The sequence below is a fragment of the Hylobates moloch genome, unplaced genomic scaffold, assembly GCF_009828535.3.
Source record: "Hylobates moloch isolate HMO894 unplaced genomic scaffold, HMol_V3 SCAFFOLD_3, whole genome shotgun sequence".
Taxonomy (NCBI): Eukaryota; Metazoa; Chordata; class Mammalia; order Primates; family Hylobatidae; genus Hylobates; species Hylobates moloch.
The window spans coordinates 133636155-133649225 of NW_026652278.1; the positions used below are offsets into that span (position 1 = coordinate 133636155).

Here is a 13071-nt window from a genome sequence, read left to right on the forward strand (position 1 = left end):
CATGTGAGTGTCATGTATTTGGACAGCACAGAAAGTGGCTGACCTGGAGCCATGTGCTTGAATGGCAGATCTCACAACAAGAGGTTGTGGAATGGGGGTGGGCAGTGGAGGAAGTGGGCCCAGAGCCAGGTCCCCCATGGTAGGCAATTATGCTATGGGGAGAACCTGACAAGGTCCCCAGAAATATCTATACCTGTGCCCATCAGAGAGCCAGCAAATCAATATCTGCCACATAGAGGACTCTAACAGGCAGGCACTGCCTGAGAAGCATCAAGTCTAGCAGTAAGAAAACCTCACCTTCACCAGGGGCAAGCCCAGAATAAACCTCTGTCTCCCTACTCCTTCCTCTTTGCTGCCACAACTGAGGAATCAAAAGAAGAAAGGGCAGGACATGTGTGGATCTCACATTAGGCTTCCTCCCCACTGCACGTCACTAGAGTCACAGAAAGTCTAGCCTGTAGGGGAAAATGGTGGGAGGAGGTAGAAGAAAATAAAATCAGAAAAGAGACTCAAGGTTTGAAATAATGAAGATGGATTCCCAAGAACATGAGTGAGAGTGAAAAATTTTGAGAAATCTACACGATTGGGCCAAAATATCATTAAAGCTTCAAGCAAGGGGGATTCAACACAAGAGCAGTGATGGAGTGGGGTCGGGGCAGGCAGTGAACACAGGAGAAAAAAGTTAAACCAGCTAAGCTTCCTTGAACCTTGATAAATAAATGGAACACCTTGATAGAATAATGTATTACCCATATTAATAGTTTAAAAAGTCTCACATTTTATGAAGCAGTGCCATGGGTGTGATGAGAGCATGCATTTAGGATGGAGGGTCCAGCTGGAAGCAGGGCCCCAGGGTCGTAGTAGTGGAAACATGTGAGCTGGTCCCTGAGCTGTGGAAGGGAGCCCTCTCCCCATGAAGTGCAGCAGGCCAGGCTGACAGAGGGCCATCTGCCTGTGTCTGTGGAGGCCTGAAGCTGGGGAGAACCTTCTGGACACACTGGGGGAACTAAATGAAGGTTTGTGTAGTCAGCACAGAGATTGGTGGTGGAAGTGAGTGACACAAGAGGTTGAAGGGACAGGCAGAAAAACTGCAAGGATTCCCTCAAGTCAAAGCAGTTACTCAACCAGTCCCGAGGAAGAGATGAGAGGCTTGTGTTAGGCATGAGAAAGCAAGACATCGCCCTTTTCCCTCTGCTTCTTCACTAACAGCTGCAGAGATAACTGACATTCTGCTCAGTCGAGTCAAACCTTGGTGCATATTTTTGGAGTCCTTCCTTGGCAGGTCTGAGCAAGTGGCTGTGTTCAATGAGAAAATTAATGGTACCTAGTACGGTGCCCTGCACACTGACTGGAAGAAGGTTGTCAAGTACCTGTAGGATTTCAGGGTATTTCAAATAGCTCTTCCAGTTGGCTCAGCCCCAGGGCTTCTTAGACCTAATTAACTTCTGGTCTTTTTCCTCCTCTCTGAACACACAGATCACAGGGATTCAGCCTGTGGGGCTATATCTTTTAGGAGCTGCCACCACCTACTCTAGCCATGTCTAAGCAGAAAGTACCCAGTACCTTCTTGTTCTTCTAAATTCTGAATGCTAGAGAGGCAATAGTTCAGTGCAGCAAGAAAACCTCAGCAGGATTTTCCAACATTGGACTGAACAGTGGTGGCTGCCTCTCTTTTGACCTTCATTACAGTGTTTAAGTGGCAGGAAACAGAAAATATCACAATCCTATGGCTGGTTCTCTTCCTCCTTCCTGAAGCGGTGGAGATCACATCTGTAATTTCCCTCGCCTCCTGTTGGTCCAGGAATCTTGGCTCTGAATCACAGTTCAACTACCTGCAGGGCAAAGTCTAGGCTCATCTCTAGCCAGCTGAACTAGATATGCATTCACTTGAGGATGATTTTCAGGAAACAACAAAAAAATGAATTCCATGCAATTCAGCAAATATGTGATAGTGCCTCCTCGAAGAGCCACACCCTGTTAGTGTAATTCAATTTTATTTGTCAGTCACCAAGCAGGAGGCCAGAGAAAATCCAAATGATTAATTTAGAAGCGATATGTGTGCCTTCTGGAAACATAAGAAACACTTACCCCAACTTCTGGTGGGGGATCCTTATGTTCTGGTAGGACACTGGTTCGAACCTGTGGAGAAAAACATTTTCTGTAAGACTTTGGAGTAGAAACTAGTGCAGAAGCCTCGCACAGGTGCTGGGTTTCAATTTCCTTCATCTCGCGTCAATTCAGACTCTGTGGTTAATCATTAATGAATTCACCTGTGTGCAACACCTGTGGCAGTGCAATGAAGCTGTGCTGTTACAGTTCCTGAACTTCCTGGACAGAGCTGCCTGGATCCTCACACCATCTCTTTATCTAATACAGATATATCCGGAACTTAGGCAGATCTCTTTAATCTTCTAAAAAGGCAATCTTCATTCAATATTCAGGGAAAGGAAAGAGCTGGTATAGAGAAAGCAATTCCATGCATGCGCAATGAGTGTTCCCAACACAAAGAAATGATAAATGTTTGAAATTATGGATATGCTAATTACCATGATCTGATCACAGTACATTACATGTATTGCAATGTCATTATGTGCCTCATAAGTATGTACAATTGTGTCAATTCTTTTAATTAAAAAATTATTCTCCGAATGAGCGCCCACACTCATGATTCTTATAGGATATCTTTCCCACTTGTGAATACTGGGCCAAATTAACAGATACCATCATCTGAATTTACTAGAAAAGTAATTCTCAATTGTGGGAGGGGGAGTAATGTAAAAGAACCGGTTATCTGGGCAAGCTTTCCAAAAAGGTGTTCTAGCTGAAACACTAACTCCTTATATAATCAAGAGACATGTATCTTCAACTAAGTGGTGATTTTCAATCCTGGCTGTACATTAGAATCACCTGGGAACCCTTTCAAACTCTTGGCGCTCCTCCATGCCCCCAGATATTCTGCTTCCAATGTATAGCTACTGACTCTATGGTTCTCTTAAGAAAACACATTTCAAATAAAAAAAAAAAATTGTGATTGCCTTTCTTGCTTCAGAAAAAGATAGGGAATGTAAGAAAAAACAAGAAACTTATATCTAGTATGTCTTAATTTGAAATAAAGATGAGTTAGACAAGTTAAATGAATATAAAGCAATATACAAGCACATCCTGTCTACTTGGAGAGAAAGAAGATTGGAGGGGAAGAATCAAGGAGCAACAGCCTAAAACACTTAAAGGATCAACATTTTAAGGGATCATTTTAACAAAATCCCTTTATGCATACTTCTCTTCAAATCCCTTAAGTCTTGACATACCTGACCATACCAAGTCAATCCTCCCAGATTGAAGGGATGCTTCTAATACCCCTAATAATATTAAAAGACTTGAATCAGCTCCTCATGGCCTGCTAATCTTGAACACAGTTGCCAGTTCCTTGAAAAAAAGCAGCAAGCTATAATAAAATGTGCATGTGAACTTCTAGCTTAATGCTTTTTGTTTCTTTATGACAGATCCAGCACTATCGCTTGCACAATTTGTCAGTCATTATAACTCAAAATTGTTCACCCAAGCACAAAATAAATGACATGAGAGATCCCAGTGGAGTAAACACAATTTGTAGAACACACTCAACTCTTCATCTCAGGACTGCATGACAGAGCACTTGCTGGCTAAGAGCATTAGCAGTTTGGTAGCTGCATTAACATTTTTTGCCCACATTACCATTCAGTCTCATTATCTGAAAGTCATCAGCTGGTCTCAAAGGACAAGGAAACTATATACAAATAGTGGTGGTGGACAATGTAGTGTGTGTGCATGGATTATATATAGTATGTATAAATATGGTTTCTCCCTCGAACTCTGTATGTATATGTATAGTTTATTATACTATATATATACATATTAGTATAAAGTGCTATACATATAATGAATACTCACAACATGCACCACATAATGTACATATGTGTATTATTATATACATTAATTTTTTTTTAAATTGACAGCCAAATAACATTTTCCAAAGATATGCACTTAAATTTACAAATAAAAAGAAAAAGTCAGAAATTGGTAAGAGGGTCAATATACATAGAGTTGTATAAAGTATTTGATTTGGGTCATAAATATTAATACAAAAGTATGTGTTTTAATATTGGACAAAGGTAGAAAATTTTTGACAATATTCTTTATCCTATTGCTGACGTTATGGTACATAGGTTATATCAGTGATGCTTTTCTTATGTAAAATATACCCTCCATTGCAGTGAACACAAGCTAGGTAGCAAGCACTGGATTTGCCAGTGAATAATGCCCCAGTGTTTCTTGCTGAGACTTCATAGGCTAGTGAGTGAGACACATGTGTGAATAATTTAGCACAATGCAATAAGTGCTATAATAGAAATATGGGCATTTTCCTATGGGCATTTAGAATGAAGAATATTTTATCCTGTGAGTTTCAGGAAAGGCTTCACAAAAGAGGTGGTCTGGGTTTTGAAGGATGAGTAGGAGTTTTAGGCAAGGAAGGATATGATAAAACAAGCAGAGTTTTATGTAACAAGTGTCTGTCATAGAGTTGTAAGAGTTCAGGGGGAAGGGTGCAGGATTTGAAACATGGCAGATTGTGTGGGCCAGCAACAAACTATCAAAACCACAGAGGAGCCCCTGGATCTTACCAGGCTCAGACTAGATGAGCAAATTTACATGAAAATGGGAAATGACTGACGGCTTCATGGCAGATTACATGCTTCTGATCAACATTTAAATATGATGTTGGGAGATGTAGAAGAAACTGTGGCTACTATAGAAATTGATGAATAAACATACGAAGGGATATGTAAATCAATGAAACTGAGTATTCCAATGCTCATTATCCAGGGAGATGGTGTTGTCCTGGTTGTCCCTCTACTGAAAGTTGGCTGACACAAAGAATTTGTCCTGTATGGAAAATAGGAGACTTTGGACAATTGCCTCTTTAAAAGTACAAAGCATTTGAAAGAGAAACCTGCATACATTTTGATATTAAGAAATAATTCTGAGGATTTTTCCACTCCGGAAATGAATTGATTTGCAGATAACTCAGGACTTCTTAAGCTAAATGGCACTTTTTCCTCCAACTCTTCCAATAAGTGTAATCATCAAGATGCAAAAACAAAAATGAACAAACAAACATAAACCAGAGCTCAGTTGTGTTCAGAAAATAGTAAGTATTCTGTTGATGCTATTGGGACCCTGCAGGAAATGGCAAGAATTACATACGTTTGGGGAATTGGGGCCATTTACTGTAGAGGGCTGTCTCCCATGTTATAGAAGTGGAGTTTTATTCCACTGAAATATTCCAGGCAATAGGATATCAGGGAAGGCATTGAATAGTGGAGTGGCATGATCAGAGCCCTTGACACATCCCAACTCTTCCCGAGTCACCTTGGGAAAATTATTGAACCGCTTCATGCCAGTTGCCTTTCAGCTTTTGTGTCAGTTATTTAACATGGGGTGAACAGAACCTAGAGGTTGTTGTATTCTATCCTTTTCAGCACTGCAAACAGTACCTGACCCAGAGAGAGAAGAACAAAGTGTGTGAGAAAGAAATGGAGGGGGGAAGAGAGAAAATGAAGAGGAAAGAGGGGAGGAAAGAAAGAAGGAGTGGAAGGCAGAGGAAGGGAGGAGGACCGTGAGACAGGGAGGAAGAGAGAGAAAGAGGAATATGTCACTAAAAAATACTAAGGCCTGAACAGATTTAGATGAGACCTCTTGGTGAGGAAGGGATGAAGCAACCGCTGTCACTGTAGCATTTGGAATATTCTGGTTCACCGACAATGTCACGCCTCCTGAGAATTTCAAGTCTTCCTTAGGAATTCATTTTCCCTTTTTTGGTCTTATCAGCAGTTCTCTCTATTTTTCTTCACTATTCCCCTCCCTGTCCCTTCTTGGAACATAAGAATTTCATCCTGACTACAAATTTAAAACATTCTTACAGCTTCCTTTTGTCTAGACTTTTATGATGTCAAATAAAGCAAGGCAGACCAATTAATGGTAGCGATCATGTAGAAAATCATGTTTCCTATTCCATCTTGAATATTTTCTAAGGTTCATCTAAAACAAATTTCCTTCTATATCAATCCCAGAAGTTCAAAATTAAACCAAATTTATCTTAAAAACAAAACCAGGTAGCATACGGTGGGTTATTCTCACTCTTTCATGGAATTCCAATAGACTACTTCACATATCTTAATTGTTCCCAACAAGAGGCTGCTTCAGCTACCAATACAGCAGCTGAACACAGGACTTTAATGCTCATATTTATGCAAGACATACTCCTCAGACTAGACAACCTTGTCACAATGAGCATGGGCATTGCTGTCCTGAGTGTGGGAGGAGAGTGAGGACTGCTCTATTTTTTGTAGGTGAGTAGCTGAAAATCAGGCAATGGGGCTGCCTGAAATGCTGGGAGTCTGTTGGAGATCCAGACCCAGAGAAGGAAAAGGCCATGCTGTCCTGAGTCTGCACACTAGGCTGGCAGCACCTGGACCTCATGCAAGTGCATCTGCTCATTGGTAGGAGAGGGAGAAGCATCCTCCCTCTGGACAGTCTCAGCTGGCAGGCAGAGGGAAAGACATTGGTTATAGTGGAGGAACACCTCTCGGCAGGGATACAGCCCAGATGCTCTTCCTAGAAAACTGTCACACCTGGAAATGTCTCTGATAATGAATGTGTCTCATTTCTTTAAAAGAAAAAAAAAAGTGTTACTCTAATTCTCTATGTATCTCAAATTAGAATATATCATCACATTTACTTGTTCTACTTGGAAGGAGACACGTAAGTGTCTTAATAATTAAACATTAAAATTTGACAACAACAGAAATGTTTTGCCCCGCTTCACAGTATGAATTTTCTGGAAGGAAGCTGCTCAACCAGGATTCCATATCCTAGGAACCCTTGATCCCAGGTGCAGCCACGCAGCTAGTTCTCACCAGTGAAATGTACATGCAAATGATGTTTGCTGGATTTTGCAAGAGTGAATATAGTACACTCTCTCCACTGTCTCATTCTTCTTCCAATGGCCATACATAGAGGATACCAGTCTTTACATGGTGGCTGAGCTGCACCTGAGTCCCAAAATGACCACATGAAAGAAAGCCATCTGCCAACCATCACTACTGGTAGTAGACTGTTAAATAATTGTGTTTTCTACTGGTGTGTAACAAATTACCACAAACTTAGCTGCTTAAAACAACATCCATTTATTTGTTCACGGCTCTGTAGGTTAGAAGTCCAGGCATGATATGGCTGGATTCTCTACTCGAATCTCACGAGGCTGAAATCAAGGTGTCAGCTGGCTGTGTCCTCATTTAGAGGCTTCACTGGAGAAAGATGTGCTTCAAAGCTCCCTCAGGCTGTTCTCAGAATTTAGTTTCTTCCAACTCTTGAACTGTGGCCCTCATTTTCTTGATGGCTGTTCACAGGAGGATGCTCTAAACTCCTGGGGCCACACACTAGCAGCCCTTACCATGCTCCCTCCTCCATTAAATTCAGCAATAGAGAATCTCCTTGGAGTCAAATCTTCTCTAACTTCTGCTTTTAGGAAGAACTCACTCTCTTTTAAAGGATTACCTGATTAGGTCAGGCTTTCCTCAGATGATCTTTCAACTAGGCTATATAATATGACCTAATCATGAGAGTAAATGCTATCATATCACAGTATTGAGGATTATGCAGGGATGCTACACCATGGAGTGGTAATTTTGGGAATGATCTTAGAATTCCACCTACCATAATAATCAAGAAATAAACTTCCATTGTGCTAAGACACTAAAATTTGGATGTTTACATTTCTTTTGACAGAATAATTTAGATGCTCCTTTCTTTTTCATTTTAATAGGTTTTGGAAGAACATGTGGTGTTTGGTTACATGGATAATTTCTTTAGTGGTGACTGCTGAGATTTTGGCACACTCATCATTACCTGAGCAGTGTACAGTGTGTCCGATGTGTAGCCTTTAATCCCTCACCCCACTCCCACCCTTCCCCAAGTCCCCCAAATCTACTTATCTTTCTTATGCCTTTGTGTGCTCATAGCTTAGCTCCCATTTACAAGTGAGAAATACTACATTTGGTTTTCCATTCCTGAGTTACTTCGCTTAGAATAATGGTCTGCACCTCCATCCATGTTGCTGTGAATGCCATTATTTGATTTCTTTTTATGGCTGACCACATTTTCTTTATCTACTCATTGGTTGATGGGCATTTGGGCTGGTTCTATATTTTTGCAATTATGAATTGTGCTGCTATAAACATGCCTGTGCAAGTGTCTTTTTCATATGACTCCTTTTCCTCTGGGTAGATACCCAGTAGTGGGATTGCTAGATCAAATGGTGGATCAACTTTTAGTTTGTTAAGGAATCTCTGCACTGTTTTCCATAGTGGTTGTACTAGTTTACATTCTCACCAGCAGTGTAAAAGTGTTCTCTTTTCACCACATCCACACCAACATCTCTTTTTTTTTTTTTTTTTTTAATTGTGGCCATTCCTGAAGGAGTAAGGTGATATCACATTGTAGTTTGGATTTGCATTTTCCTGATAATTAGTGATGTTGAGCATTTTATCATAGGCTTGTTGGCCATTTATATTTCTTTTGAGAATTGTTTGTTTACGTCCTTAGCCCACTTTTTGATGGAATTATTTGTTTTTTTCTTGCTGACTTCAGTTCCTTGTAAATTCTAAATATTATCCCTTTGTCAGATGCATAGTTTGCAAAGATTTCCTCCCACCCTGTGAGTTGTCTACTTGCTCTGCTGATTATTTCTTTTGCTGTGAAGAAGCTCTTTAGTTTAATTAAATCCCATCTATTTATCTTTGTTTTTGTTGCATTTGCTTTTGGGTTCTTGGTCATGAATTCTTTGCCTAAGTCAATGTCTAGAAGGGTTTTTCTAATGTTATCTTCTAGAATTTTTATGATTTCAGGTCTTAGATTTAAGTCTTTGATCCATCTTGAGTCGATTTGTGTATGAGGTCAGAGATAAGGATTCAGTTTCATTCTTTTACATGTGACTTGCCAATTGTCCCAGCACCATTTGTTGAATCGAGTGTCCTTTCCCTACTTTATGTTTCCCTACTTTTGCTTGCTTTGTTGAAGATCAGTTGGCTGTAAGTATTTGACTTTATTTCTGGGTTCTCTATTCTGTTCCATGGGTCTATGTGCCTATTTTTATACCAGTACCATGCTGTTTTGGTGGCCATAGCCTTATAGTATAGTTTGAAGTTGGGTAATGTAATGCCTCCAGATTTGTTCTAATGAAATTTTGGATTTATTTAGTATATGGTTATGAGAAAATAAAGCAAAATAGCTAACATTAAACCTTCATTTACTATTTTAAGGCCAGCAAACATGTATCAAGCACATATTATGATTCAGCCACTATTATAAGCACTGGCAATCTCAGAGAGTAAGAGATTAAGAAGACAAGGTATATTTCGTCGATATGCAATAACAATGGCATGGTAAGAGTCAAACATCTAATAATAATTGCTAAGAATCTTCAGTTTTCTAAAATCTATCAGCTAGTCTTAGATAATGGTTTTCTAGTTGTTTAATTTTAATCCTGCATGGAGAAAATGATGCATGTACAAACCTAAAGGATTTAGGCCACAGAATCTTAGAGATGGAAGGAATCTCTCAGTTAATCTAAAAAAAAAAAACTAGGCAATATGAAAATTATATCCGAAATATTCCTGGGAAGTACATTTAACATTTCTTCTTCAACATTTGGAATTTCTAGCTTACTATCTCACAAATCAGTATCGTAAACGTAGTGTTACAAACTCACATGCCCACAGGCTCCAGGTAGGTAAAATTAATGAAAGGAGTGGGCTGGGTGTTTGAGACAATAGGAATTGGAGAGGACTGGCAAAATGGAATCACATTTCTAGCCTATAAGAAGTGACAACTACCCAGCTTCAACGGATTGAAAAAATTCTGAGAAATATTCCTTCAAATATTAACAATGGGTAAATATTAATTCTTTTGAAAGTGGGCTATTATTACCATATGCTGATTTTTTTTTACCAGAAACGTGCTTTGTAACTAAGGTGAGTGGGCCAAAGCAAGCCCACTACTATTTTAGTAAAAATTTGTTTTAAAATGTGCTACCCTAAAACAGTTGTTGTTAATCTTGACAACACAGTAGAATCACCTGTAACATGTTTTTGGTTTTGTGTTTGTTTTAAATGCCAATTCACAGGTCACACCCCAGAATAATTAAATCAGAATGTCCAAAGGAAGGACCCAAGCATCGGTATTTTTAAGGCGAATACTCCACCTGATTCTAATGTTTAGCCAAAGTTAAATAACTATTGCTATAAAATAAATGAGATTACTTTTTGGTAAGAATGAGCCTCACAAACTAGCTCTAAGTCCTATGAGGAGTCTTAAAACATATTGTGCCATGTTCAAGCCATCAAATATGGTTCCCTTTGAAAAGGACACACAAAAAAAGTTAACAGATTATCAGAGCTAGAAGGCCCTTAGACATTTTTAGGAAAGGTTCCTTAAATTTTATTGTGCATATTCATCACCTGCTGGTCAACAGCTGGTCAGGAGGGTGGTCTCCAGACCATTCTCTAGAAGTCTGTTGGAAATGCAGTATCTCAGGCTTACCATAGACACGTACATCATAGTGCTCATTTTGGTAAGATTCCCAATTCATTTATGTGTACATTAATGTTTGAGAAGCTCTGGTTTGGAAGAATGCTCATGAGTGAAATGGGTCATAATGAGAACAAGTCTTCATTGCACTTAAACATGCCTGAAATAGAAATGAGGTTCATTATTCCGATTATGAAGATTTTTTTTTCTTTTCTTTTTGAGAGGGAGTCTCGCTCTGTCACCCAGGCTGGAGTGCAGTGGCACCATCTTGGCTCACTGCAAGCTCCGCCTCCCGGGTTCACGCCATTCTCCTGCCTCAGCCTCCCGAGTAGCTGGGACTACAGGTGCCCGCCACCACGCCCGGCTAATTTTTTGTATTTTTAGTAGAGACAGGGTTTCACCATGTTAGCCAGGATGGTCTCAATCTCCTGACCTTGTGATCTGCCCGCCTCGGCCTCCCAAAGTGCTGGGATTACAGGCGTGAGCCACAGCGCCTGGCCGATCTTTTTTTTTCAAATGTCAAGCCACTGTAAAAGCTCCGGATGATACCTTCCAGCAGACAGGTGCCCCCTTTTTATGTGGGCAAATGGCAGGTAAGGTGAGGGGTAGGGACTCACTCTTCAATCAAGTCAGAGATTGATCTGGGACAGAGCTGGGCTGGAATTGTTGGTACAATTCAGTGTCACTGGCTGAATTGTGTTTCTCCAATATTCATATATTGAAGCCCTTACTCCCAAGTAGCTCAGAACGTAATTATTTGAGATAGGGCCTTTACAGAAGTGATTAATTTAAAAGGAGACCCATAGGATAGGGTGCTAATCCAATGTAACTGGTGTCTTTGTAAGAAAAAGAGGAGATACCAGAAAAGCTCACGCCCAGAGGAAAGACCATGCAAAGAAGCAGCAAGAGGGCCGCTGTCTACAAGCTAAGGAGAGAGGCTTTGGAGAAGCCAACCTTGCCAGCACCTTGATCTTGGATTTGCAGACTCCAGACCTGTGAGAAAATAAATTTTTGTTGCTTAAGCTACCCAGTCTATGGTATTTCTTATGCGTAGCCCTAGCCAACTAAGATTCTAAGTCTACCTGTGTCATCTGGTATGGCCCTCTGTGTTTTCAACCAACAGCCTGACTGGTCTTTGCTTCTCAGCCCTGAAAAAGTGGATATTGTTAAGACATTCCACTATACTTCTTTAACATTATACCTGACACAGCCTCAGCATCTGACAAGTCTTTAGAGGGAGACCAGCCATGAGTTTGAATCTCCTTTGGACTCCAAAACTGTCATTCCAACTATGCATGAAAACCTGAATCTCTGCTGAGTGTTATGCCTGCCAGTTGCCACCTTCTGTTTGGCAAAACCTTGATATTCAGACTTCTAGCCACAGGGAGACTCTGTGAATACCTCCAGGTGAAAAACGGCTTTTTAGTTTCTCAGTGTCAACTCAGCACTACCCCTAGGGCATCTCTTGCCTGTTGTCAGTTTCTCTCTCTAGTTTCCCAAGCACTGTGAAACTATGGGGACTTTCACTCTGCTTTTTGGAAGCCTTTGACCTGGTTCTTTAGCCTTCTGCAAAGTGTCAGAATTCACCAAGTCTCTTCTGAGAAAAAAGTGGCCACTTACTTGAGGCCCCTGAAGTCTCCATTTCTCACTTCATCCAACACAACTGCTGAAAGCTTTGCTGATTTCTCTTTCTCCAAGCAGCAGCTCTCTGTCTAGGCAAAGGCCTACTCCTCAGCCCACTCTCAGAGTCAGCAAATAAATCATGGTTCCTGATAGCTCAGTGTTGAAAGGTTCTCCTTGCTCTGGAAATTTGGTCTCTCTAGTTATTTTTGCTCTGATAGCTTAATGGTGCTTTCAAACATGTGATTTTTGCAATCAGCCTAGCTTCTTTTCTAGGTGCTGCCAGAAGGAGCAGTGCTTGTCTCACCTACCACATCTTACCCAAACCGAACTCCTTAATATCCAGAAACGTTATTGGTAAGCTAAGAAATCTTCCAAACATGCGGTCAAGGGATGAAAAATGATATTCAACAGAGTATGTTTATATGTAACTGGAGAGGAAAAAAATGCCATTTAAATATTGGTCTGTCTGTTGAGTTACGTCTTTGACAAACTGGTTACAAATGCATAATGACAGGTGGTTCCTTTGGTAAGACTAGAGCTTACCCTGAAGTCTAAACACAATCCCAATTAACCAACTTGGATAAACAATAATTGATGAGTGGGATATGCTATCTTGGGTTTTACTCACTAAATGTGATCATCTTTCAAATGTCAAAGCACACTCTACCAAATTATGTATACAAGTCCATTCTATAGGCTTCCATGACAAAAAGAAATACTAGTTAAGACAAATAAAAGCACTCTTTTAGTTTGGATGCTCTAACCTTAGATGTTTTCCATTTCTCTAAAGCAGTGATGTTCACACCACAGCTCCTAGTCACA

The 13071-nt window shown here is 40.3% G+C and overlaps 1 protein-coding gene and 1 pseudogene across 4 annotated transcripts in view; one reads left to right on the forward strand and one right to left on the reverse strand.

Moving 5' to 3' along the window:
• Nucleotides 1-13071, reverse strand: part of INPP4B (inositol polyphosphate-4-phosphatase type II B) — an 834063-nt gene that overhangs the window by 286796 nt on the left and 534196 nt on the right. For all 4 annotated transcript variants that reach the window (XM_032147659.2, XM_032147632.2, XM_032147654.2 and 1 more), the window contains exon 8: nucleotides 2089-2139. In XM_032147659.2, the coding sequence (XP_032003550.1) occupies nucleotides 2089-2139 (51 nt within the window). The remainder of the gene's footprint in view (nucleotides 1-2088; nucleotides 2140-13071) is intronic.
• LOC116464423 (U6 snRNA-associated Sm-like protein LSm3) lies at nucleotides 4480-4921 on the forward strand (annotated as a pseudogene).